Source organism: Vicugna pacos, chromosome 26 (assembly GCF_048564905.1).
Source record: "Vicugna pacos chromosome 26, VicPac4, whole genome shotgun sequence".
NCBI classification, from domain to species: Eukaryota; Metazoa; Chordata; class Mammalia; order Artiodactyla; family Camelidae; genus Vicugna; species Vicugna pacos.
This window is the reverse complement of record NC_133012.1, coordinates 20,742,267-20,768,594: the sequence shown is the minus strand read 5'-3', so window position 1 is coordinate 20,768,594 and position 26,328 is coordinate 20,742,267. Positions and strand designations below refer to the sequence as shown.

At 42.1% G+C, this 26,328-nt stretch overlaps 1 protein-coding gene across 2 annotated transcripts in view; it reads left to right on the top strand.

Moving 5' to 3' along the window:
• Positions 1 to 26,328, top strand: part of WWC2 (WW and C2 domain containing 2) — a 127,374-nt gene that overhangs the window by 52,041 nt on the left and 49,005 nt on the right. For both annotated transcript variants that reach the window (XM_072950492.1, XM_072950493.1), the window contains exons 2-4: positions 9,687 to 9,796; positions 16,250 to 16,453; positions 17,224 to 17,300. In XM_072950492.1, coding sequence (XP_072806593.1) covers positions 9,687 to 9,796; positions 16,250 to 16,453; positions 17,224 to 17,300 — 391 coding nt within the window. The remainder of the gene's footprint in view (positions 1 to 9,686; positions 9,797 to 16,249; positions 16,454 to 17,223; positions 17,301 to 26,328) is intronic.

The following is a 26,328-nucleotide window of genomic DNA, read 5'->3' as shown; positions in this document are numbered from 1 at the left end:
GAAATCAACTGGCTAATATGGACAGTGAGTACTTTAGACAGACTGTCTTCGTCTACTCTGTTGCATTAACAGCAGCCTGCAAATTGCAGTGACTTCTTTGACATACGTCTACTTCTTGCTCATATTACATCAAGTCAACCAAAGAGTGAAATAAACAAAAGAACCATCTAAACTGTAAATCTAAGGAATGGGGATTACCCATGATCCGTTCAATAGTTTGGTCACTAAAAATGTGTTTAAAAAAAAAATTCAGGGAGTGAGGAGTACAGCTAAATGGTAGAATGTGTGCTCAGCGTGCATGATGTCCCGGGTTCAGTGCCTTCATTAAGGAAGAAAAAATCAAATTTTTCTCTGTCCAGTATACACATATCACACAAGAGTTAAATTAGATTCTGATGTTGATAACTTCAAATTGTAACTTTTGTTAATTTAATAGAAAATGGTTTAAAAAAGAAATTGGAGAAGGAAATTGTGGGACCCTTGGCCTGAAGCTTTGAAGGTCTGTAGTACTCCTTTCGTGTACACCAAGGCTCAAGAAAGGCTATTTTGAAGGATGTCTTCTCCTCTTAATGGAGACATTATATACAAAATGTGTGAAAAGATATTCTATACAGACGGACTATAACCAAGACTTACATCTAAGTTTAACAAGTGTTCCCAAACAGCTTTCAAAGTAACATTTATGGACGCAGGCATGAGTTTTTTTTTTGCATGTCTGTAAGTAGGCATCTTTGAAACATTAAGCATGCTTTCCAGCATGGGCTTTTTCTCCAGTATGAGAAACTATAGGTACATGGAAGATGACTGACTCATTTGCCTTCTCTAAGCTTTCTTAGGAAGAGGTCAGACTTGGTTTAGTTGTATGTGAATCTGTTCAGACGTCTGCATGTTCTGTACCCTCTGGAAGGCCCGTGCTTAGCTGAGAGTCTTCTCCACTTTGGGCTCCTGGAAGAGCCCCGACAGCCAAATGCCAGATGACTCCATTTGGGTCCATCATAGAGAGACCAGGCTCTGCTAAGAGCATCGCTAGAGCATCAGGAAATTGGTTTAATCCAGCAGGAATGCAGTGTTCATATGGCCAAACCAACATACTCTCCTGGCGCATCTATCAAGGCAGGACTGACAAAGTTGGGATCCCCTCATGCAACCCAAACTTCACATTATGGACTGTATGAAATTCATTGTGAAATTCACTTGCTTTGTCTCTAAATGTAAGAACGTAGACTATAAAAGAAAAAAAAAGTAACAACCAGAGAATAGAAGTACATACATGTGTATGTATATTTGTATAAGAAAAGCATGCCCTGGAGTGAAGCACATTGTTAACTGGGGTTATCCTGCGTAATAAGATCGTAGGGATTAAGAAAGTCTTCCTAATTCCTTAAGTTTTGTTGAAAGTAAAGTAGGTTCGTTTGTATCACTTAATTAACCCCTTTAAGAGCGAGGCTGAGCCTGACAAGGTCCTGCCAGGTCGAGGGCAGAGGGCTGGTGGGTGGGCCGTGTGACAGGTCTTTGCCATGTGACTGGAGCACATTTACCGGAGTGAGTATTTAGCTTCTTCCCGACCCGGCCCTTGAGCAATTATTACCTGTGATGGAATCCATGATGGTTGTGTGTTGTTTGAGCTGTAGGCAGGAGGACGAGGCAGTCTGGGTGAGTTCTGTTTGTTTGTTTGGACAATAATCTGCTAAGCCCCCTTCCTCTCTCAAACATTCCTACCTTCTCTGCCGGCATGTCCACTTAAATTCTCAAACTATTTTCCAAAACCAAATAATCCAACAGGCAAACATTTCTTGCCACTTAGAAAAGAAAAGAGGTTCAGGTTAAAGTGTTTGCTGACCCCTCCGTTTTCTTCTGCAGGGTAAAGTACTTTTTTAAAGAAAACTTGCTGAATTATTGAAACACCTGAGATAAATTCTTTTACCTCTTTGTAACCAACTCTGTTTTCTCTTTAGCTATCCATCTATAATACATAATGTAATTATAATTAACTAAAATAAATTACAGGTCCAGATATTTTAAGGCAGTTTTGAAAGACTTTTGTTTTCTGTCCTGTCCCACCGTCCGGAAACGTGTCTGCCAACTCTCACCTTAATGTTAACCTTCGCAGTGTTCTTTTAATAAATGCTTGTATCATTACATCTGTGTAAGTTGAACTTTTTTTTAATGACAATTCTTCCATGATATACTTGTTTCCATTGCCTGTCTTCCTTTCTAATCCGCATCAGCTCAGCATTGATTCTGCGCAACCAAGGGCGAGGAAAGTGAAGTCCTGGAGGCGCAGGGCAGGTGCAGGGCCCTGCCTCTGGGAAGCTCGTCGGCCGCTGGGGAGACAGCAGTGTTGTTAAGGCACCTTAGGTGGCTCCTGGGTCTGTGTGGGGGTGATCAGGTGGGACAGGGTGATCAGCAGGGAACACCGTGTGAGAGTAGCGTTCCTAGGTTAAATGGAATCAACATTTTAATGGTTGCTTAATGCTGCCAAAGTGTTTCTTAAAAGGATGTATCAAGTTACAAAATTACCAGCAATAAATGAAAGTAACTGATTTCCCACATTCTCGCCAGAACTGAGTTTCAGCCTCAGGACAAAGCAAAACAAAACAAAAACTTGATACCCTAGTAGGCTTAAAATTAAGCCTCAGTGTTGTTTTATTTGGCATTTCTTTTTATTATTAATGAAGTTGAACATTTTCCCATATTTTTATTATTTTACTTCCTCTAGTGAAAATATGCACTTGGAGTCTTGGCATTGTTAATACCCTGTTATTATTTTTTAAAAAACAGTTTGTTAAGGTGAAATTCACACAACACAAAATTAGCCACTTGAAACAATTCACTGGCATATAGTACACTCACAACGGCGTACAACCACCACCTCCATCCAGTTCCAAGCCATTTCCATCACTCCAGCGCCCACTGAGCAGTTTCTCTCCACTTGCTGCCCCCTCCCCCGCCCCGCTCAGCCCCTGGCAACCATTGGTCTCCCTTCTGTCTGCATGGATTTATCTACACTGAGTATTTCATATGCACAGAATTATACCGTATGTGACCTTTGTGTCTGGCTTCTTTTACTTAACATAATGTTTGGAGGTTCATCCACATTGTAGCATGTACAAGTGCTTCATTCCTTTTTGCAGCCGAATAACATTCCATTGCATGTATAGACCGCACTTTGCTTATCCATTCATGGAAATCTGAGTTCTCTCCAGTCTGGGCTGTGACGGATGGTACTGCTGTGAACGTGCGCGTACATGCAGTCGTTTGGGCACCGGTTTTCAGTTTCCTCTAGTTGTATGCCTAGGAGTCAGATTGCAGGTTATACAGTAATTCTGTGTTTACCTCTTTGAGGAGCTGTCAGACTGTTTTCTGTAGAGGCTGAAGCACTTTACATCCCGATCAACCATGGATAGTGTTTTCATTTCTCCACATCCTCATCTACATTTGTTATTTCTGGTTTTTACATTGTCGCCATCCTAGTGGGTACCTCAGTGTGGTTTTGATTTGCATTTCCCCGATGACTGATGATGTTGAATGCTTGCTACTATGTATTTCATATAGAAGTGAGAAAAGGAGAAAGAAAAACCGTGGTTTTGAAGGACTTACTTTAAAATTATTCAAATGTTCTTTGAGGGCGAAAAATAGTTTACTAAAAATTAAGTGAAGCGGCCCAAATCTGAGTATTATTAAGCCATTAATTCTGCCTAAACATTTTTACAGTTTTCATAATGAGCTATTTCTGAAGCACAGGCTTTTGCCTACAGTTTCATTTGTAAATCAAGTTGGTTTTCGTTTTCTCCATCACTTGGGTGGATTACGGCTATAATCTGGGCCCCTTAACCAGTGGCTCTCCAAGTGTGGTCCAGGGGCAGCAGCAGCAGCGACACTGGGGAGCTTGTCAGAAATGCGGGTTCTAGGAGGCCAGGCCCCGCCCCTGGCCTGCTGAGTCAGAAACGCTGGGAGTGGGCCCGGCAATCCGCTCTAATAAGCCACTGCTTTAACTCAGCATTTTCAGGCCAATCTTACACTAAAGAGCCCTCGTGGGAGATGTAATCCACAGTTTTGGCCTTGTTAGCACCAACTTTTCTTTTAAACTAAAATATAAACAACAGTTGTTTATATTTTAGTTAAAAAATATATATAGATATAATAAACAATTAAGTTGATTCATTTTACAACCTCCTGTTTAAGAGTTACATGTGTAAATCACACAGTTTTACCTAAAGATTACTGTTCAGTCTACAAATCATGTCAAAAGAGAGAAATATTTTTTGAAAGCTCCTCTTGATCTTTGGCCAGATCTCTAAAGAATTTGAGTTATGTGTCCTTGACATCTACCTTTCCGCTGTCTGTGACTGGACTTCATTCTTCACTTCTTTGCAGCCTCTGCCGCCAAGGTCTCTGGTGGGAAGGCCCGCGTCGAAGGGTGTGTGGCCGTTATTGCCGGACCGCGGACGCTCTCAGACACCAGCAGCGTTCTGTCCCTCTGATCAGCAGGGTCATCTTAAAAGTCCAGTTCCCGTCCCTCCCTCTCCCTCCAGAACTCTTTTAAAGGATGCCTTTCTCACCGTTTCTTCCAGAAATTTGGGACAGTCAAATCTAAGTAGCGTGTCAGTAGTTAAGTCCATGCACGAGGTGACGGTCGTGATGGCATATTCTGAACAGTAACCTTAATGGCTGGAAACCGTGCACGCTGGCTAGAGAGACAGGCGTGTGCAGCAGAATCATACTTGTTTGAGTTAAGTTTTTTTCTGCACAGGGTATTCAAATGGCGATAATTATTGTCTCTACTTTGCAGAGTTTTATGGGGATTTAACTCCCACATTTGTAGATATCAAAGCCTCTGTGGTACTCAGGACGCATTCGGTAAATGTTTTATATTATTCGTATAATTACTGTATGTAAAAATTGACCTTTTTTTGCATAGAATATCGTAAGTATTGACATTTTTGCAAATAATATGTCTGGGTCCCTAAAGCACCAGCAGGAGCCTGTGCTCTTTCAAAAGTGGATTACTCACAAATGTTGCCTTGCGGGAGCACTTCCCTGCCGTAATTAGAGGATCAGGCTTGGGGCATACAGGAGATTTTGATAGGGCCCCTAAAGTCGTCCAGATTTAAAGTCTCAGGGTCCCAACGAGTGAACGGTAAGGAAGTTAATGTCAAAAGGGGACCAGAAGACTTGAGGGAAGGCTCTTTGAAGGAGGTGGGGGGTTGAGCCCTGTTTGCTTGTAGGCTGAGGGAGAAGAAGTTAGCCATGGAGAGGAGATGGACACGTGGTAACTGAGGCGTGAGACTGCAGAGCAGGGAGGAGCAGACAGAACCAGGGCAGGAGAGTGGAGGAGAGAGGTGAGAAACGGTGAGAGGAATGGCCCTCGGGTTCCAGGAGAGCAGACTTGGGAAACCAGATTGTTGTGTTTAAGTGTTTGAAAGCCCATCACATGGGGGAAGGACTAAATTAGTTCTCTAGGATAAAACTGGCCCCGCTGGGTCTGAGCTGTGGGGAGACCGGACCTTGGGCCCACGTGGAGGAGGAGGTCTGAGCACAGACAGGGTGAGGAGGACAGGAACTCAGTGGGAAGAAATGAGCCCGTGCAGACGACCCCGTGATGCTCTCCCCAGCCAGTGACTCTGGATGAGCCGCGCACATCCTAGACCAGGTCTCCCCGCTTCCCTCCACCGCCCCAGGCCTGCAGCCTTCCCTGTCTGGCTGTTGCCTCCCGTCTGATACGATTCTTCTTGAAGGACTGAAGCTAATTTCCCCAAAGACACAGAACGAACTGCGTTACCTGCCTCTGAAGAGGTTTGTAGAACGTCTCTTAAAAGGCGGTTCCTTCTTGCCGCCTCTCTTCACTCATTCCTGCCCCTCCGCTCATCGTGTTCGTCTGCGTTGCCAGTGACCCCCCCGCCCACCCCCCCCCGAGTGTTGACCGAAACAGAAATTTGTTTTGAGGGGACTAATCACCATCATTTTAAGTTAAATTCCTTCAGAACTATAGAGATTTCTGGTGTTTTATAACCCTCCCTTTAAAATGCACACTGTGTGGCGCACCTGTAACCTCTCCCCTGCCTCTTGGAGCAGTTCGGGTGTGGCTGGTCCTGTAGTAACTGCAGACAGGTGACCATGCGAACGCTGCCTGGAGTTAGTTCAGTGACGCCGACAACAGATGCTGCAAAGTGAAAATGACTCTTCAGACCTTTAACATTCACGCTAAACCATACATTTGGGAGGCTGGAATTGTGACAAGAGTTTTATTAACCTGACAATGGTTTTCTCTGTCAAGTGTTTCGTTTAACGTAGCAAGGAACAAACTTGGTTGCAATTAGCACAAACTCTTGTTTCTGGACTTGTGCTTGCACACACAACGGTATTCTCCGGCGTATAATTAGGAAGAGTAAATAAATCTGTGTGTGGCATCTTACATCGCAGGACAGGGATCCATGGCCTGACAATAAATACTAAATGACAGATTGTGTAAAAGGATGATATAATGCCCACAAGGAGAGGAAATACCATGCGAAGTTCAAATTTTGTATGTAAACTGTGGCAAAGTGCTGCAATAAATTGCCATTTTCTTCACATTAGTCACGGTGCAAAGGAAGACTTTTTTAAGCAAAGAGTAATCTCTGGAATTTAGCATAAAGACGGTTGTTAATTTCAGGCTTTTCGCATGATGTTGCTCCTTTGTGGGGATCCAGCAAGCTGCATCCACTTTTTACTTCCTTAACATCAAAGGAAGATTGACTATTTCAGAGATTCCTTGTGCAAAAAACAAGAGGAAGAAATTTAGAAGCTAATCACCATTTCTACTCACTGTATTTGTTCTAAGTCATACTGTTTCCAATTTTGGAATACATCTGTTACTTCTTTTTGTTTCGTGTTACTTCTTAGTATCATACTAATATGTTTTCTTCATTAGGGTGGCAGCTTAACTGTGTGCTTAATTTTATTTGGTACCTGAGAATGTTATTCTATTTACATTTTATTATTTGGATAAGAATTAAATCTTACAGTTTTGAAATTTATAAATATGTATATTTATAAATATTTCTTGATAGAGTGTGGAAAAGCAATTTGTATTTATGCAGAGACAGAAAATATAGTATTAAATTGACTTTCGAAGTAACGCTGCAAGGAAACTTTTATGTTAAAATTCCAGGAATGGGAACATCTGAATTTTTAACTGAGTTCACAATTACATGATACTTATAGATGTAATTCTAGTGTTAGAACAGTGACAGTTAATAAAATGCTTATTATCTTTTGAACAATTAATAGGAAAACTGGAATATTTCCAAGTGTAATCAAATTACCGTACCTTGTAATCACGGTGCACGTTCTGAAGCTTTTGTGACTTCTAATTCTAAAAGTAATAAATATATTCATGTCATACGCATGCTTAAACATGTTGATTTGGTGCCAGGATAAACCTTTTGTAATATCTCCCTTTTGTCATTTACACTTGGCATTTCCATGTCTCCTTATTCTTTATTTCTTTAGGATGCATATGCCTTTTAGACAGCGGAGACAAAGGAGTTTAGGGAGGGAGAATCCTCAGAAGAATGATATGCCAGAGGCTCTATCTAATCAGGTGGTCGAAGCCCAGTCTTACAGGCAGAGTATATGAAGACAGGGCCACTTGCCCTGGTGTGGGGATTTTTGATATATAGTATCTAATTCCTTTGTCAAGAGAAACCTCAATTTTCCTGGGCAGTTTTTATGATGTAAGATGGAATTTGAGCACGGTCCTAAGAGCATGATTTTTCTGGACTCAGATTAGGTTCAAATTGACTCCAGGTTTGCAAAGTGAATGTGGCAAGTTGCCAGATTCGGGGGCGTTGCTGAAGATGTCAGATTGATTTCACTCCTCCAATGCATATTGAAGCCTTCCACCCATTAGGCATTATACTGTTTGGTTCTCATTGAAACTTCATGATCTCCCCCCTCCCTACCTTAAAAAAAATAGATTAGAAAGCAGGGGCTTTTAAGTTTCATAACCTGTCGTAGGTTGTACAGCAAGTAAGTGGCAGAAAGGATTTGAATCCAGGTCCCTTTGATTCCAAGTTTCAAGTTCTTAACTTCTGAGCCAAATTCTCCAGAATTACCTGGAGAGTTTGACCAGAGGCCCAAGAATTTGTTGTTTCTAACCAGTTGCTAGATGTGGACGCTGCTGGTCGTGAGAAACACTGTTTGTACTGTGCTGCATGGCTCGGCCCCCCTGGACAGTAAGAGAGAGAATTCACGTGTCGTGCTTGGATTAATAATCACTAATATTTATTGACTGCTTGACCATGTCCTAGACACTTTTCTAAATTAATCCCTTTTTATATCTTAGGAGGTAGTTAAATTGCAGGGAGAGGATAAGGGATGTGAGCACCACTTAAAATTAAGAGAAGGACTCAGGTGTAGAGAGGTGCCCAGTAAGGAGGAATGGCAGTGAGTCGGCGGCCGAGCTGGTTTTCATTTTCACTTCTGTCGGCTGGACTGCTTTCGCAAGCCAGTGCCCCTGGAGCCATCTGCAGGGGCAGACTTCATGCTTTGGGAAGGTTGAGAGACAAGAGACCTTCCCTCCTTTCACCCCTTGGTGTTTCACATCCTTGGAGGAGGGCTGTTGCAGGCCACACCTGGGAAGAAAGGGTCTCGTTCCTTCTCATGTGTCTCTCCCCAGCTTTCTGAAGGGTAGATGACGCAGGTGGTTATTCTGATGAATGATGTGACTCTGAAAATGACCTGTAATTCAGTTGAGCTATGAGATTATTGATATTCATTAGCAAGGATCAAAGGGATTCCAGTGATTTCGTACGTAGGAGCTGTGCTGGTGGTGCCAGCGCAGTAAATTAGCAGAGATGTCACTGAGGTTGGCCACCTGCAGCAGGGGGTTGACTGCTCTGCAGTGCTGGCCTGCCCGTGGCTGCTCCGACAGCCAGGGAACATCTCAGAAGCAAAAGTGAAGGAGGTGAGAGAGAAAGCCAACCCAGAATTAAGTCTGAAACCTGTACTCTGCTTAGATAACTAATTTCCCCATTAGTTTTAAAGCTTGAAGACAAAGTATAAAATGGTTTCAAAAAGCGAGATCACACTGACGTATAAATACTTTGTGTATTTGGTTCCATTAAACGTTTTGTTGAGGGACTGTTATGTACAAGGTCCTTATAAAAATAAGGTCTATTGTCCTCCCTCTCAAGGAGAGCTCTTAGGGAACTCACAGTCGAGTTCATTTATAGAAGAGCGTCCGAATCTGAAGTTAGTGTAGCCTGGTGTATGTCTTGCCTTAGAGGTACTGCTGTGATAATTTCCGCGCTCAACTCCTGGGGCAAATTTTCCTTTTTAGTGGGATTAGCTATTTAGCTGTAGAGCTGGACCCCAGTGCTCCTGACTCAGCTTGGAGTCCTCTCTGATTTGAGTTTGGCCTTGTTTATTCATTATATAGCTTTATCTCCCAGTCGTAAGCTGTGAATTTTTGAAAGGTTATTATGACTTATTGCTACTTACTCAGATATTCATCCCTGCATTTTAGCCTTGTTTTTCTTTTTCTCTCTAAGTTTTCGAATATAGCAGTGGAAATTCTAGAAACAGGAACAACATCAGCAAAAATGCAACCTGGACGCTTCACCTGTGGTTAGGGTGCTGACTTTTGGCAGGTGTGCTTGGGTGGAAGGAATCACCTGTGCTTTGACTCTGCTTTGTTGCAGGTTAACGAAGCCCTTGTCGTTTGCCGACTGTGTTGGGGATGAGCTGCCCTGGGGCTGGGAAGCCGGCTTCGACCCTCAGATTGGTGTCTACTACATCGATCACATAAATAGTAAGTTTTTTCTTTTTGGTGAAAGCAAACATATCAGAAAAGTAATTCCCTACAAATATAGAGTCATGCAAAAGAGTGAACATTTTACAGTTTAAAACCCTACTTTCTCAGTGACTGATGTTTAACTGAAATGCTCACTTTGGAATTTGAGGCCTGTGTATGGAGCTGGGCTTATGGGTACAGAGAGGGAGAAAGGAGTCCGTCTGTTTGTCTGTCTGCTCGCCTTTGTAGGACACGAGTTCCCTGCAGCGCAGGCCTGGGGCCTGTGGAGACCACGAGCCATCTGGCTCCTCCTCCCTCGGCTGCTGTGCCTTGGGGTCGGGGTCCGCCTCTCTTGTCCTGGCGGAGGGAGGCGGGCATGGGGCATCCCGCAGATCTCTTTGAGTGATGACTTCAGTTTCTTCCCTGAGGCTGATGGCTGCCAAACTTGTCTAAGTCTCTTCCAGGGTTCCAGACGCATGTATTTGATTCCTTACTCGAAGGCTCTTTCCAGTCTGCCCCACTGCCTCCGTGTTCATCCCTCGCCCTGCCCTGGCACTGGTGACACCCCAGCTGTGCCCCAGGCTTCCCGGGCTTCCTGCCTTTCTTTGCATTTGTTGGTCCAGCCCTGATCGCTCTGCTCCACCTCTAGATCCTCCCTTCCCGCCACCTGCCCCTTCCTTCCAGGGTCCGTCTGCCCAGGCCCCACTGCTTCCCGAGGGCCTCCTCGGGCCCCTGACCCTCCACCTCAAGTCCCGCCCCCATGCTGGAGTCGGTGCCTGTGCTGGGATTTCTAAAGTATCAGGTCCTTAGGGATTTTTAAAAAGCATTTGTCATATTGTACTTAAATTATTTATTTGTGTATTTTTCCTCACTAATAACGAGCTTCTTGTGGGCATCTTTATTTCTCTATCTTTGGATGCCTGGTATGATGATAAACTCTTACCTGTGAGAAGAAAGGAAGAGCTTTACTGTTCAGCTCACAGATGGAAAGCTTTCTGTTTGTTTTTAAAGAAATTAAACTGTATTGCAAGTATAAATTTGTTTCAGAAAGCACCATTCTGAATATTAAAAAACTTGGTTATCAAGATATAAATTTTTAAGTCTGCCATTTTGCTTTGGTGCAGTAATGGTATCCCAGTGGCCTGATGGATTTACTATGCTCTAAAGTGCCCCTGTTACCCACAATAAGCAGTTTTCCCACTGAAAAGGATCTGGTCCATTATCTCATTAATCTTAAAGACATTCCTGAGAAGTAGTTTAGGGAGCAAATGGTATCACCTTCTCTTAACAGCTGGTCCACACATATGTTGTGTCTTGACATTGTATAGTTTCAGCATTATTTTCTCTTTATTTCAATAAAAAATGAAATAACGAATGTTTGGCTGTTTAGTACTACTTCTGTGTAACACTATTAAATACTAGAAGTGAAAGTTTTGACCTTGAAATGAAAGTTTAGGCCTTACGTGTTTTATGATACAATTCCCCTTGTCGTGGCTGTGTATGTGGAGTGGGGGTGCACCTGTCGAGGCGGGATGCGTATAACTAACTAGAAGGTAATTATGAAGTACTGTTTATAAGGTTTTGATGTTATCATTACAGCCATAAGTAAATCACTTTTTGGTAGGGTCAGAGTTGCACCTTAATTTTTTTTTCTGTCTTTTAGTAATTAAGGTCTGATTTACATATAAGAAAATGCAGATTTTTAAGTGTGTATTCAGTGAATTTTGACAGTTGTATACTCCTTTGTAGCAGCCACTTCAATCAAGATACAGAATATTCTCACCCCGCCTGCCATGAGCTCTTCCCTGCCCCTTGCCGGCCACCCCTCCCCCACTGCTGCAGACCGTTCCAATTTTCTGTCATCACAGCCTAGCTTTGCCTGTTCTAGAGCTTGAGACAAATGGAGTGTGTGTTCAGTGCTGTGGATGGAATCTCTCACTCACTGTATTTTTAAGGAATGTACTACTGATACACACAATATCACAGGTGAATACTCGTACTCGTCTGACAGAGCCCATAGCCAGGGCATACATATAAAGAACTCCTGATAATCAACACTAAAAAAGGCAAACATCCCAATTTAAAAACAGGCAGCCAGCTTAAACAGACCTTCCCGGGCTGGGCTCTGCTCTCGTCCCTCCCCGTGTTCTCCCTCCCGCCCCCTGGACCCCCTTTTTCTGGTGTTCAGGCCGGTGAGCTGGGGCTTCAGGCTCGCCGCACAGTTGGGTGCTTCCCAGGCTGCGTGTGTCTTAGGACAAGTCAGGGAGGAAACCAGCCTGGGGTGGGCTGCAGGTTCCATTCCTGGGGCTCGTCTGGCGTGACCGTGGGAGACTCCAGAAAGCTTTGTCCTGCAACACCCACCTTCCTTCCAGTCCTCTGGCAAGAAAGAGTCGGTCTTGTGTTGGAGTCTTTGTTCATCTGTACCTGTGTGTGCAGCTCCAGAGGATCTGGGAAGCACAACGCCAACAACAGAGGTGGGCGCTCACTGCCGTTCTGGGAGTTCTCATTTCCTTCCACGGTCCTTCTTGCTCTAATTTATTTTTTAGAGTCTTCCCTTATTGTATTATGTATGCCGTCCTTGGTGTTCTGCTGTGATCAGTGGGAGAGGTGGGATGGTGTGCCCTTCGTGTTACCCTGAACCAAGCTCCTCCGTGTTAGCTCTGAAGCAATGCGTGTGCTCAGGACTGATGAGGACTCCTCAGGTGTATGTGATATTTTATGTGGAGCTGTTTCCTTTAGAAGAAAGGAAATAAACCTTCGGCCCTTCTATTTCATCTCTGTCTTATTTTATCCTTTATGTTTTCCTAAGACGATAAACTGTTAGGATAGTTTATAAAGAAAAAATTTAAATACTTAAAATATCTAAGTAAAACGCATTCTGCTAGTAAGTGAGGCTAACACTCACTAGTTAGCATCACTCATGTGTGGTGCTCTGCATGTTTCACAGAGCGGTCAAGTTCAGGGACCTCTCCTCAGTCACGGCCATCCTTTTCTCTCACCTGGACGTGGAGCTGACACAGATGGCTACGCCTTTCTCCTTCAGCCTGGTATTTTCCTTCCTCCAGACTGCTCCTTCTTTCTCTGCTCATTTGCCTCGTATTCCTTTTGAGAGTCCCTTTCTCTTCTCGGTCCCCTCCTCCCCGGCCGGCTGGCCTTCATCTACAGCAGTGCTGTCCTCAGCCTTTACTGTGCAGATGTCTCTTCTGTCTGTATTTCTGGCTCTGATTGTCCTAATAGTTGTCAGACCTTTCCAGTTACAGGGCACTGCTACCTGCTTTGCCATCAAAGCTGCAAAACAAACAAGTACAAAATGGGATTCTTCAGTTTTCCCTTTGACGTTATTATTTTTAGAAACACTATAGTCTTCACGATTACTGAATTGAAAAATGTAGAATCATCTTGCCAATTCTTGTTGGGTTTTCCCCCTATAATATAATTTCAGATTGCTCCTTCAGCCTCATTTTTGCTGCCATTTGCCTAATTCAGACCTCGTTACCTTGTACCTTTTTTTCTTTTCCCTATTTTAAAAAATATCTTATAGAAGTAATAGATGTGCATAGGAGAAAGTAGACAATATAGGTAAATAAAAAGAAGAAATTATATTCACACCACTCGAGATAGCTAAGTATTCTAAACCTTTTAGTGTGTATCCTTCCAGACTTTTTCATGTTGATTCACACACACAGTTTTCAATATATTTTCAATTCACTTCAACCAGGATTATATTACACAAGGAGACTCTCATATTCATTTCATTCATTCTTCCCGAGCATAGCAGAAAGAGTAGAAATATGCATGATAGACAGAAATAACATTCCTTTGAAGAGTCTCATGTTGTCTCCGCTGATAAGCTCTTGTACCTCACAGTGTGTTCTCTGTCTGTAAACTTCCACATCTACAGAACTGATGGGATGTGAATTCCCTTGAGGTCCAGGACATTTTAACAGTAGGTGACATACTACTTCTTTCCTATAGTAGACAACATGCAAAGTATATTGCATTATAATACAGTGATCTCCCAAGACCACCGGGTCTTAATAAAAAAAATACCACGTTTGTATAATGAGTATTTTTGAGTATTTACATTTAATAAATATTCTTCACCAATCCATTCGGCAAATATAACTGTTGGAGATGAGGCACAGTCCTGCTTTGTGAAGCCTTCTTCTAAGGCGCCTCTGGGAACCTCTTTTGTAGTTCATGTCTGAGTGGTGCAGTATTTCAGAAATGTTGCTGCTTCCTGCTGAGTCTCATGTAACGTACAATATTTAAGGGTTTCTCTGATCTGTCCAAAACAAATGCGACAGTTCATTATTATCATTATTATTATCATTGTACTTTATTCATTTAAGTGTCAATCAGTGTTACTTTCACTGTTCTGTGGCAGTTTAGCCGTTGACAAGTATTTTATTGAAAGAACGCCAGTTCACCAGTATGTGGGGAAATACGATTAGGTGAAACCTATAAAGGTATTGAGAGAGCTGGGAGCACATGTTACTATGACTATTATAACATAAACATTTCAAGTTTATTTCGTATACATTTTCAATTTGCATCATCTCTTTATTTGATTAGTTTACTAGTTCTACATCTCACTGTGACAAATTACCCCAGAATTAAGGGGCTTAAAATACATTTGTTATCTCATCGTTTCTGTGGGCCATGAATCCCAGCGAAGCTGAGCTGGACCCTCTGTCTCCAGGTCTCTCCCAAGCTGTCCTCAAGGTATTGGCCAGGCTGCCTCACCTCCAGGAGTGACTGGAGAAGGGTCTGCTTCCAGGCTCACGCACGTGGTTGTTGGCAGGATTCAATTCCTTGTCAGCTGCTGGCCGGTCTCCCCCTCCTTCCTTGCTTTGTCCACAGGATGGCGTATAGCATGGCAGTTTGCTTCATCAGAGCAAAAATGCCAAGAAGATCCAGGCAGAGAGAGCAAGACAGTGGTCACAGCCTCTTATAACCTAGTCTCAAGTGACATCCCGCCTCCTGGTCTGGGTGGCGTTCACTGGAAGCGAGTCGCTAGGTTCAGCCCATGTTCTGGGGGCAGGAATAGGAGGAGCTGAGGAGGGTTGTGGGTCATCCACAGTGATGAACGCTCTTTTAAGACCATAAATTTCTGTTTGTTGGAAGATGAATTCCATACTTGGAGTCAGGTTGCATTCATATATATATATATATATATTGGAAATGAATGTGCATATTACGTTTGGATAGCCAACCCATCTGTCTTGATTGTACCTGGGATTTAACTTCTCCAAGTGACTGAGTGACAACACAGGTCAGTACCATCGAAAGAAGCTGTCCTCCTTACAGTTCCCAAGAGAAGGGGCCACATCAAGCAGGCAGGACCACGTGGGGAAGCACCGGGTTGGTCATGAGGCAGAAGGAGGGAAGGAGAACCTAATGGGCGAGAGCCTTTCCTGTGGTTTCCTCGGGGAGGAGTGGGTGAGGCCGAGGAGGCAGGTTTGAGCAAGTTTAGGATGAGATTATTTGAACAGTTTCATAATTTCCTGGAGGAGGCAGTATATGAGCTGTTGCACAGTACAGGCTCTCAGCCACAGCCGCTCTTGGGAATCACTGGAGGAGCTGGTAAACCTACCATTGCCTGGGTTCCACCCACAGAAACTCTGATTGACCCGGGGCTCACTTTAGAGCTCTCTGCGTGATGCTCGTGTGCGGAAGCTGTGCATGGTGGTGTTCTCCTCAACCCAGAACCAGGGTTTGTTCTTTTTGTTTGTTTTAAAATTTTTGATCCACAATGGACTGACTGATATTTTTATAAAATACAATCAGAATGAATTAGGAAAGATGAAAAAAAAGGGAAATACCAAATGCATGCCCTAGTGTTATTATTAGAGTCACCAGATATATAATAACTGTATGAAATTACTGTAAACATTTCAAAATGTTTACCCTTGATTTCTGCACTTGCTGTCTGGGACTTGACTTCTATCCTTATTGTCACGGACATGAGGCAGAGTTCACGGCTGGTGCTGGTCTGCAGACCAGACTGAGTAGCGCTGATGTCGAGGCTAGCATGGCAGGAGTCCTGCTGTAAGTGAACGGAAGCACTTGCCACGGGAAGTAGATTGAGTTTGGATCCTACCAGCCTTGAATGCCGGCATAAATAGCTTGGCTTTTATTCTGAACGTACTGGGGAGCCAGAGAGTTCTTGAAAGGAATGGCCTGATCGCAGCTATGGAATCTCACTCCGGCAACATTGTGTAGGATGGATTCCCAGAGAGAGTACATTGTTGACAAGGACCTGAAAGGGGTGGGCATGGGGCGGGACTGGGTGAAATAAAACCAATACTGTATCAAGTTTCTGGAGAAGTCACTTGGTAATACTAATAAACTAGTAAACTACTTAGAGGACATAAGAATTAAAGATGGCTACTTTTTCTAAAGCTTAAATCCAATTCCAAAAAGCCATAATTAAAATCTGAAAGACAACCCACTCTGATGTATTTTCAGAAACCACACAGATTGAAGACCCCAGAAAACAATGGCGGGGGGAACAGGAGAAGATGCTCAAGGACTATCTCTCGGTGGCTCAGGACGCCCTTCGGACACAGAAGGAGCTGTACCACGTGAAGGAGCAGAGACTGGCTCTGGCGCTGGATGAATACGTCCGGTTAAACGATGCCTACAAGGAAAAGTCGAGCTCTCGCACCAGCTGTAAGTACAGCGTGGCTGTTCAGACGTTAGAAATGGGCACCAAATCGTAGGTAATAGAAGGCCACTTGGGTTTCTGTGGGATTCCAGTTTGAGTCCTGTTTCTTCCTCGGCAGGAGTCCCTGAAGGCCACGCGAGGGTGAGGGCACAGGTCAGGTTTCTCAGTAAAACCCCTCGACCCCATTCCAGGTAGAAGTCTCCTCATTTGGAGAGTAATTTTTACTTTTTCAGATCAGGGCGAATAATTTGGCCCTTTTGGCTACTCTTGTACGATATTTTTAGTGAGACAAAACTAAAACTGGAGCTGTTAGCTAGAATGAAGTTTCTTTGCCCACCTGAGTTCATCCACCTCCCTCTCATTGCAAAAACGGATAATCTGGAGCTGGCCTTGTTTAAAGAAGCAGCTATGATGGCCTCAGAAGTTCTACTGAAATGACAAGCTTCTGGGTAATGCAAAGCTCTGATAAATGGTGTCTGCAATGAGCTCCCCTAAGATTGTATCCATAGATATAAAATCCAGAAAACAATGTGGCACTGGGGTCTTTATAACATTCCTTTTTCTTGAGTTTAAAAAAAAAGATTATAAAGGTTTGAAGATGACTTTTTATATTTAGGTGTCTGATGAATGACAATAAAGGAGTAATAAAAATAAGTAAGTATCCACAGAAGCATGTAAATCTTGTTGTTTTTAGAGTTTGTACATTCCAAGTTGACAACTAGTTGTGCAGCTTGTACAAGTTACCATTTTTTTTTTTCTTTTCTCCCTTTGGAAGTATTCTCAGGATCTTCGTCCAGTACTAAATATGACCCTGATATTTTAAAAGCTGAGATCTCCACTACACGATTAAGGGTAAGTTTTTTTGTTTGTTTGTTTTTTTATACTGTGGTTCTACATTGCATGTGTGCACAGAATCCAGGAGGGACCTTTGTGGTCATCCACCATCCCCATTCCGTGTGGGGCCCCCTCCGTCCTTAAAGCTCTAAATTACTTTCTGCCCATGGCTTTTGCCTACATCCCACAGACTTTGAATTTTGTGTCTGTCATCAGTCAGTTCAAAATATTTTCTAATTTCTTTATGACCTCTCATATGAATGTATTGCTTAATTTTTAAACAGTTTGGGATTTTCTTGTCCTCGATGGGTGGTCTTCCTGCTTCTGCTAGAACGTGTGAGTGACTGAGACTGTCCTTGTTATGAGACAAGAGTGTGTTCCGTCACTGGGAAGTCTTACTATTTGCAGTTAGTATATTGCATCAGAATTTGAGTCTCGGAAACTTACTTTTCTTTATTGTACTGAAGTATGTCCCCAGAGTTGAGCCGAGTTGCTGGTTCATCAGACAACCCGATATTCAGGACGCCCCCAGTTCACGTCACCAAGTCACTCCCTTTTCTAGGTGACTGTCCTAGTGCCTCACACTTCCCCCTGGGCTGTTTGCTGAGCTTTACCGTAATTCTTTTTGACCACACTGCTGTTAAGGTCAGAGCGTGTTTATCCTTGATTTTTGGAGGCTTAAAGACTGTTCACCAAGGAAATAAACTCATGCAGCCAATACACAGGGCATGAAAGAGATTACTACCGTGACTCCAGAAGCCCCCATGGTGTCCCTCATCAGCAGTGTTATCCTTCCCCCTAAAGGTGACACTAGGTCACCTTTATCAGCCGTGCTGAAAGTTAATTTTCTGCCTGCTTTGAACTTTGTGAAACTGGAATGTGACCACATAGATTATCGATGGCTTCTTTTGTCAGCATTTCGAGATTCATTCACTTTTATTGCTGTAAAGCATTCCACTTTTGTGTACATACCATGAATTCTTTATTTCTTCTACTGTTGATGTATGTTAGAGTTTATTCCTATTTCTGGTAACTAAAAATTAAGCCTTAACGTACGTGCCTATGACGTATTTTGGGTGCACATATGTACACTTTTTTGTTGGTTATGCAACTAGGAACAGCTGATCGAAAATATACACAGCTTCAGTCTAGCAGATACTGACAGATACGTGGTTTTTGGCTTTCTTAGTCTCGAATATCTGCCCTTAAAACCCTAAATTACCTTCTGCCCATGGCTTTTGCCAACATCCCACCGATTTTGAATTTTGTATCTGTCATCAGTCAATTCAAAGTATTCTCCAGTTTCTTTATGATCTCTCATATCAATGTATTGCTTAATTTTTAAACAGTTCGGGATTTTCTTATCTTTTATTATTGATTTCAGCTTAATTCCATTTGTATTTTTTCAATTCTAAAATCTCTTTATTTTTTGTTTCTAGTTACTTGACCAAATTCCGCACATCGATACAATAATTTTTTGAACAGAAGCAAAATTTTAGAATTCCACATCTTGATTAATCTGATATTTAGGTTTCCTAGATGTTGGATTCTTCAATCTGGTCTGAGTTTTTTCTCTTGATTTTTGGTCAATATTTGACCTCTTATAGGTGCTTGCTTTTAATTAAGAGCCATATACTACGTATGGAAAAGTATGAAGATAATCGGAGGTTTGGGATGATCTCATCATCCTTCAGACAGGATTTAGTTCTGCTTCTAGAGGCAGTGAGTCTCGGGGCAGATCACTGTCATGCAGTCAGGGTTTGAGCCGTCTGAGATCTGGGCTTCCTTCGTTCCGTCAGGCTGGGTCTGTTTCCGGTCCGCCCTGCTCTCGGGGAAGGCGCTTCAGAATCCTGGCTGAACCCCGGGGATGCTTCCTGGGGCCCCTCCCGCCTGACTGGGCTGCACCTGAGGTCTCCCCCCAGGCCTCTCGGCGCCGTGGCGCAGCCAGCGGCTCTCTGCGCGCCAGGCCCTCGGTCACTGCCTCCTCCCGGCTTTTCGGCCTCCCTGTTGCACACGCAGATGCCTCAAAGGGGAGAGCGTTGCCAAGTGTGGGTCTTGACCGTAGGCCCCCCTTGTCCTCTGGATGTTCAGCACCAGTTCCTGCTGCCTTGCTAGTTCACCAGTGGCATCCAATGGATTTTTCTTTTCCTCAAACTTTTCTATTTGTTCTCAGAAACAAGTGTGACAAAAGTTCGTCTGTACTTTCTGGAAGCAAACGTCTCTTCAGTCTGGACTTCTGGGCTTACTGTGTGAAGTCGTTGACACAAGAGTCATTTTCTGCCATAAACACTCCTCCAGGGTATCAGGAGCCCTTAACTCTGTCGGTCCACCTTTATTTCTCTGTACGTTTCTCAAGAATCTCATGGGCTGGTTTATACATTTCTGGGATCTGCCAGGCAGATACTGTGTCTTTAAAAGAAAAAAACAGAAAATGAAGATATTTTGTCAAAAGTTACTCTCGTTAAGCTTCAGTGCTCCCTTGAGCTGTGTACTTCTTAGGACGTTATTACTTATTATTGCCCTTTGAAATTTTAACCATTTTTCACAATTCTTTTCTTGTAAGACGCATTATAAATGAAATACCTCAACAAGCTGTCATAATCTGGCCATTAAAACCCCCTTTTAGAAAAGATGCAAACTAAGGGAGGAATTTAAAAACAAAAGCAGATAGGATATCTCATACAAATAACCATCAGAAGGAAGGGAAGCCCATCTCAGTTAGGAGATCCCAGAAGTTCCCAAGTGGTCACATTCCCCAGACCTGTCTCCTAATGCAGCAGATAAAGCTAATTTTGTACCAGGTTTAATGTGCTCTTAGTATCAGAAGCCTGTTTTTCATGTGGACGTCATCACTGTGAGACTGTGAAGATGAGCCAGGAAGGGGTGCCCTCCTCAAGAAGAGGGTAGAAGACATTCATAAGCGACTGCAATGGAAGATGAGAGCATTTCTTCGGTTAGTGGATGGGTGCTTGTTTAACAGTCCCTGTCCAGGCAGGTGCCTTTCGATAGAAGCGCTTCCTTAGCAAATTGGCCCTCATGGCCCATGTTCCGTTGTGATGTTCTGAGCTGTGTCCTGGTTTCAGCGTGGCAGGGCAGATGGTCTCTCTCTCTGCCATTTGTGCGTGTTTTGGCCGGGCAGCTCGTGGAGCATGCCCCAGCCGTTCAGACATGGGTGGGTGACTTGAGCAGAGTTTCGTGGACTTTGGCAACTTAGCTTTCCTTGGCGTGCCTTCCCCGTAGAAATCCCTGCGTATACTAGTCCCTTTCACAAAGTAATGTCACAGAAATAGTAACTCGTGAATTAGCTGCTCTTCATTGCTTCGGTGTCTCAGGGGACCTGTCTGCGTTTTCAGTCACAGGAATAATTTCTCAGACAAAGCCAGGCTCTGGTTTCATACTTCATTATTTTAACATAACAGTTATTAGCAGGTGTGCTTCATTTGTTTTATGGAGTTAGAGCAAGTGGGTCAGGTATTTGAGAACCAGGTATTTAGAAACATCTGTCTAAAGCATCTGTTTTATATTATTTTATGTTATGGTGATAGGTACTGGTGGTCACTGGGCTTCAGTTTCCTCCTCGGGCTAACGGGATGCCAGTCCTTCCTGGCATCTTATTTCTAGTTGGTGAAATGGTGAAATGAATAAATTAATGCTCTTTTAATGATATACTCATAACTTTAGAGTTGGTGTTTAATTTCTTGAGAAAATGTATTTTTTAGGAAGAGGAACGTTCAAATTTTCATGCTGGAATTTATTATTTCATTTGTTCATTATAGAACTAAGCATAGGGAAGAGGATTATCTCACACAAACTAATCCTTCAATTTACCTTACACCCCAAATTGCAGAAAGGTGAGATTTGGTGGAAATTTGATGCAGAAAGTTTTTGGTGGATTTGGTTAAGTTTTTACTGTTGTTTATCAAACAAATAAAATGTTAGAAGCGTAAAAGAAAATACTTAGAAATACAGTTGCATTTGAGGAATTTATTGAGCCCCAAAGCATCTGCTCTGATCCAACTTTTAATTTTATCAAAAAAGAAAAGAAATGCTCTTTTGGTTAAATTATTTGCTCTCCAGGGCAAACACATGGCTGGTTAGTGGGCACTGCTGTTGATAACAATGTTTTATTCTCAAATATATTTACTCACACATTGTTAATATGAATTCACTTTGAATTATTCTTTGCAATGGTAATGGACTTAGAAAAGCCATCCACATTCTCACCTATTTGTAATCTTGGGCAGAGATTATTAAAAGAATGGCAGTTGAATGTAAGGTTTAGTTTGCAACTGTAAATAGAGTTAACTTATGTGCACAGCAAATTATGACACATTAACCAATGATGTAACTAACATACAAAAGTATGCTTCAAATGAAAAGAAACATGCCTTCTGAGAGCGCAGATTGCTGCAAATAAGGATGGTCTCTTGACTGGACATGAGTGATATCTTTATACTGAGCTTACATCCTGAGTTCTTTCAGCCGTAATTTCCTGATCTCAGGGTTTTGAAGCAGGTAGAGCGATACAGATTTGCAACAGCAAACTGTGCATTAGATATGGTTATTCTTTTAAGATGTCCAGAAGTGAATTTTTGTTGTAACTAGTGTTGGGCCTGAAAATAGTGCAACAGTCTTAGCGAGGTTTGAATGAAGTGAATAGTATGACTTGCCTCACCTTCACTAAAGAAAAGAAGCAAGACTGAAAGAGAAAATGAGAGACACTGCCTGATGCAGGAGCTGCTCTTATCTCTACTAAGACATGCTAATAGCTGGAAATGATTAAAATTCACGGCACAGCAGTGTTTTTTCAAAAAGCATACTCAGACCTTGAATAATCGGAAATTATAAGGTTTAATCACATTTATTGATTTCATAATGTTTTGTTTCTCTCTTTCTTTCTCTCTAATGACTTTGGTCTCCTTTTCTAGCTTTCAAGGGCACCATGCTGCAGGCTAAATAATTATACTTCAAAAGAAATCCTACTTTGACACCGTGTTGTTGGGGAGGAGGTATTTAGTTTCTCTTCACCTCGATAACCTGCCGTATCAGTCTCTCTGGCCGTGACTTCCAGACTTCTCCATCTTAATTCACAAACACCCTTATACCCATCATGCTCGTGGCACTTTACAAAATTAAATGCAATTAGCTTCTCCTCTGAGAGAATATACAGTCTACGCAGACAGGAACAGGGAAATCATGATTCCTAAATGATCAATTTTAAATGATTCTATAAAGCCTGCAAAGCTCATTCTCTCATTTTTTGAAGGACCATGCAAATTAAGCTCTGTGGAACTGTGTGAGATAGGTATTATAATGAATACATTCAGACCAACACTTCCGTATATTTTGACACTTTTCCTTGACATAAACCCAATAAATACTTTGACTTAATACGTTCACGTTAAGTTTTCAGAGACTCAGCCTCCTGAAGCGAATATGAATCTGAAAGATACTATGAAATGACCAAGGGTGTAAGGGGAAAGAACTAAATAGAACTTCTATAAATTAATCATATAATGGCTAAAATTCAAAGCTGCCAGAGGGAAAAGGGAAAAAAAAAAGATTATTTGCAAAGGTCCAACAGTTAGAGATACCTGAAATTCCGTACTGACGATGGAAGGAGCATGACAGTGTACCACTTTCAGCGCTCAGAGAGAAAATGCCACCAGCCAGAATTTTATACACAAGCAGAACATCTTTCACGCATATGGATGAGACAGACACGTTTCAGACAAAATCGGAAAGGAACTTAATGGCACCAAAAGTTCTTCACCACTGGAAGTACAAAAGAAAGCAGGAAAGGAGAGAAGAGAATAGAACAGGCAAGCCAAATGGTTGACAGGTGTTTACAACTATGAATACACAAAACCCCACGAAACTGTACAATTTTAACCAAGTGAATTGTGCCGTGTGGGAACTATTTCTCAATAAAGCCATTAAATTAGAAATAAATAAATAAATAAACTGGAAATTTATACACAAAATAAACAAATCACCTTATTAATATCACCAGCAATGTCATGTTGAAAGCATGTACCCAGATGTCATTTGATGAGAAGGACACACCACCTCTGTCGTGTTCTTCCTCCCAGTCTGTAACCTCAGTCTAATCACAACAAAGCATCAGGCAAACCCGGGTGTGTTCTACAAAACATCTCACCTACAAAAGCAAATAGGTCATGAAAGACACGGAAAGACTGAGAAAGTGTCACAGATCAAAGGAGACAAAGGAGACGTGACAGGTGAAGACAACACGATATCCTGGGCTGGATCCTGGAATAGAAGAAGGATGGAAGTGGAAAAACTGCAAAATCCAAATAACATCTGTAGTTTAGTTAATAGTGTTAATAGCGTTGGAAAAAGAGAAAAACTTATCGCCTTTCATGTATATACTAGAAAATAAGAAAGTCTTAAAATTAATGAGTAATGACTTCAATCTAAGAACAACAGAATAAATCTGAAGACAGTTGGAAAAGGGACATAAAATTAAGGGAAGATGTTACTGAAGTAAAAACACGGTTATAACAGAGGAGACCAGCAAAAGCACAATTTAGTTCTTTGGAAGAAGAATAAAATTGACAGATGTCTGTCAGGATTGAGTCAAAAGTAAAAGAGAAAGGAAACAAAAATATACGAGGAATGAAAAGAGATAAAACTCTAGATGCTTAAGAAATAAGAGAACATTTTTAGCAAATTTATACTATTGCGTTTTAATTTGAGGATGAAATGAATAAATTCTTACTAAAATATCATTGATCGAAAATGACTCAAGGTGAAAGAAAAAATCTGACTAGCCCTGTCACTATTCCAGAGACACCCTGAAGATGAGGCTAATATGACCTTGACACCAAATTCTGACCAGATAATGTGCGGGTGGTGGGGAGAGGGAGTCAGCCATATTCATAAGCTTAGATACAAAAACCTTAAACAAAATGTTGGTAAACCAAATGCAGGAACATTTAAAAGTAGTTTGTTGGGACCAAGTAGGGCTTATCCTACACCAGTACAGTGTAGGATTTGAAAATCATTTACTATGCTAGCAGAGTGAACGGAAAGCATTCATCATTCCTTTTGATACAGAGAAAGCATTTGATAAATTCACCTTCTAGTTTTTTTTTTAATCAATCCAACTAGAAATAATGGCTCTGTGACAGGGCATGAGGAATGAAGGAGAGCTGGTTATAATTTTGAATAGAGTATTTGGGGTAAAGTCTCACTGAGAAGGTACATTTGAGCAAAGGCTAGACGGAGGTGGTGAAGTTAGGTGAGGAAGAGCTGGCGTAAAGGTCCAGCCGTCAGAGAAGGTCTGGGATCGTCAAGGAGCAGTGAGAAGTCAAATGTGGCCACAGCAGGAGAAGAGGAAGTGAGGACAGTGCGAGGAGGTGGGAGAGGTAGCCCTGGCCATGAGCAGGTAGGCCTTGGAGACCGCATGGACCCTGGATGTTAACGTGAAATTGGAAGCCATTTGACCAAGTTTTTACCATTTGTAATCTTTTTTTTTTTTTGCTAGTTGGATTGATATACAATGATACCATGCTTTTCAACTTTGTCTTTGTTAAGAGGTGATTTGTTTATTTTTTTGTGATGTTCTACCTTTTCTATTTCGATTTGCCAGTTAATTTTTTTTTCAATTTAACAGCTTTATTGAGAAGTAATACCCACACTGCACAATTCACTTGTTTAAAATTGTACAATTCAGTGGGTTTTAGTATATTTGCAGTTGTATGCCCATCATCACAATCTGATTTTAGGACATTTTTGTTTCCCCAGAGGACCCCTGAACACCATTAGCGGTCCCTGTCCGTTCCCCCTCTCCCGTCTCCTGCCGAGCCCCAGGCAGCCACTGTTTTTATTTTCTGTCTCTCTGGATTTGCCTGTTCTGTTATACATTTTGTAAAAATGGAATCATACAGCACATGGTCACACAAGGCTCATCCATGTTGTACCCTATGTCAGTACTTCACTCCTCTCTATTGCTGAGTAGTATCCATTGCAGAGGCACCGCATTTCATTTATTCATTCACCAGTTGATGGACTTGGGGTTTGTTTCCACTTTTGAGTGATGATAAACAGAACCTCTACAAACACCCCTGCACAGATGTTTGTGTGGGTATAAGTTTTCGTGTCTCTTGGGTATATGCCTAGGAGCGGAATTGCTGGGCTATAGGACAACTTATTGGTTTATTTTAATTACATGGTGGAGATCTAGCATTGACCTTCCATACTTTTATCTATTGTTTGTATCTCACAGTAGTATATTTCAAAAAATGTTTCATGTACTTTTTCTTAGTAGCTTTTGTTTTGTTACTTCCTTTTTATTTTTGTTAAACAGAAGTTGGGGTTTTTAAAAATATATGTTCAGTCAGCTCGTTTCTGATGGCAGAATTCATTTATTAGTCATCACAAATGGTCCTGACAGCATCTGGGATTCTCTTTTCCTCTGTTCTTTAGTAAAGTCAAACACGTTTTGATGATGAATCCTCTGACTATCTGGAGCTAATACCTCGTTTTCTTTAAAGGTGACTTGGGAGATGAGCAGGTGGTGAGGATGTGTAGTGAGGTGGAAGCGGTAGTGAAGAGAAGGATTTCCAGAAGGAGCAAGGTGACAGTTGCCCTTTGTTGGCTTGCTTAAGGGGCTCCCGGCAAGAAAATGGAGAAAGTGGTGGGAAGGGAAGGTGGTCATTAGTAAAATGTCATTGTGCTCATTATAACTCTGATGTTGCAAGGGACACTTTGAGGGCAAACTGCTGAAACCTGCCTGTCTTGTGATCTTTCCAAGATCCACACATTCAGGAATTTACTTTTCCTTCATTGTCATCTTTTTCTTCCTTCTTTTAAAAGGAAACTTATTACACACTAAGATTGTAAGAGGTAGTGAGGGACTCTATGATTTCCAGCCATACTTACCACATTTAATCACAGTATCTTTCTAGCTTTCAGAAATAACTTTAAAATCAGTTCTAAAATGTCAGTTGCTCTGGTGGAGTTGGTACAGAAAGCAGGCAATGTGCCGAAGTCACGGGCCTCTTGCCTCCCATTGGTACTC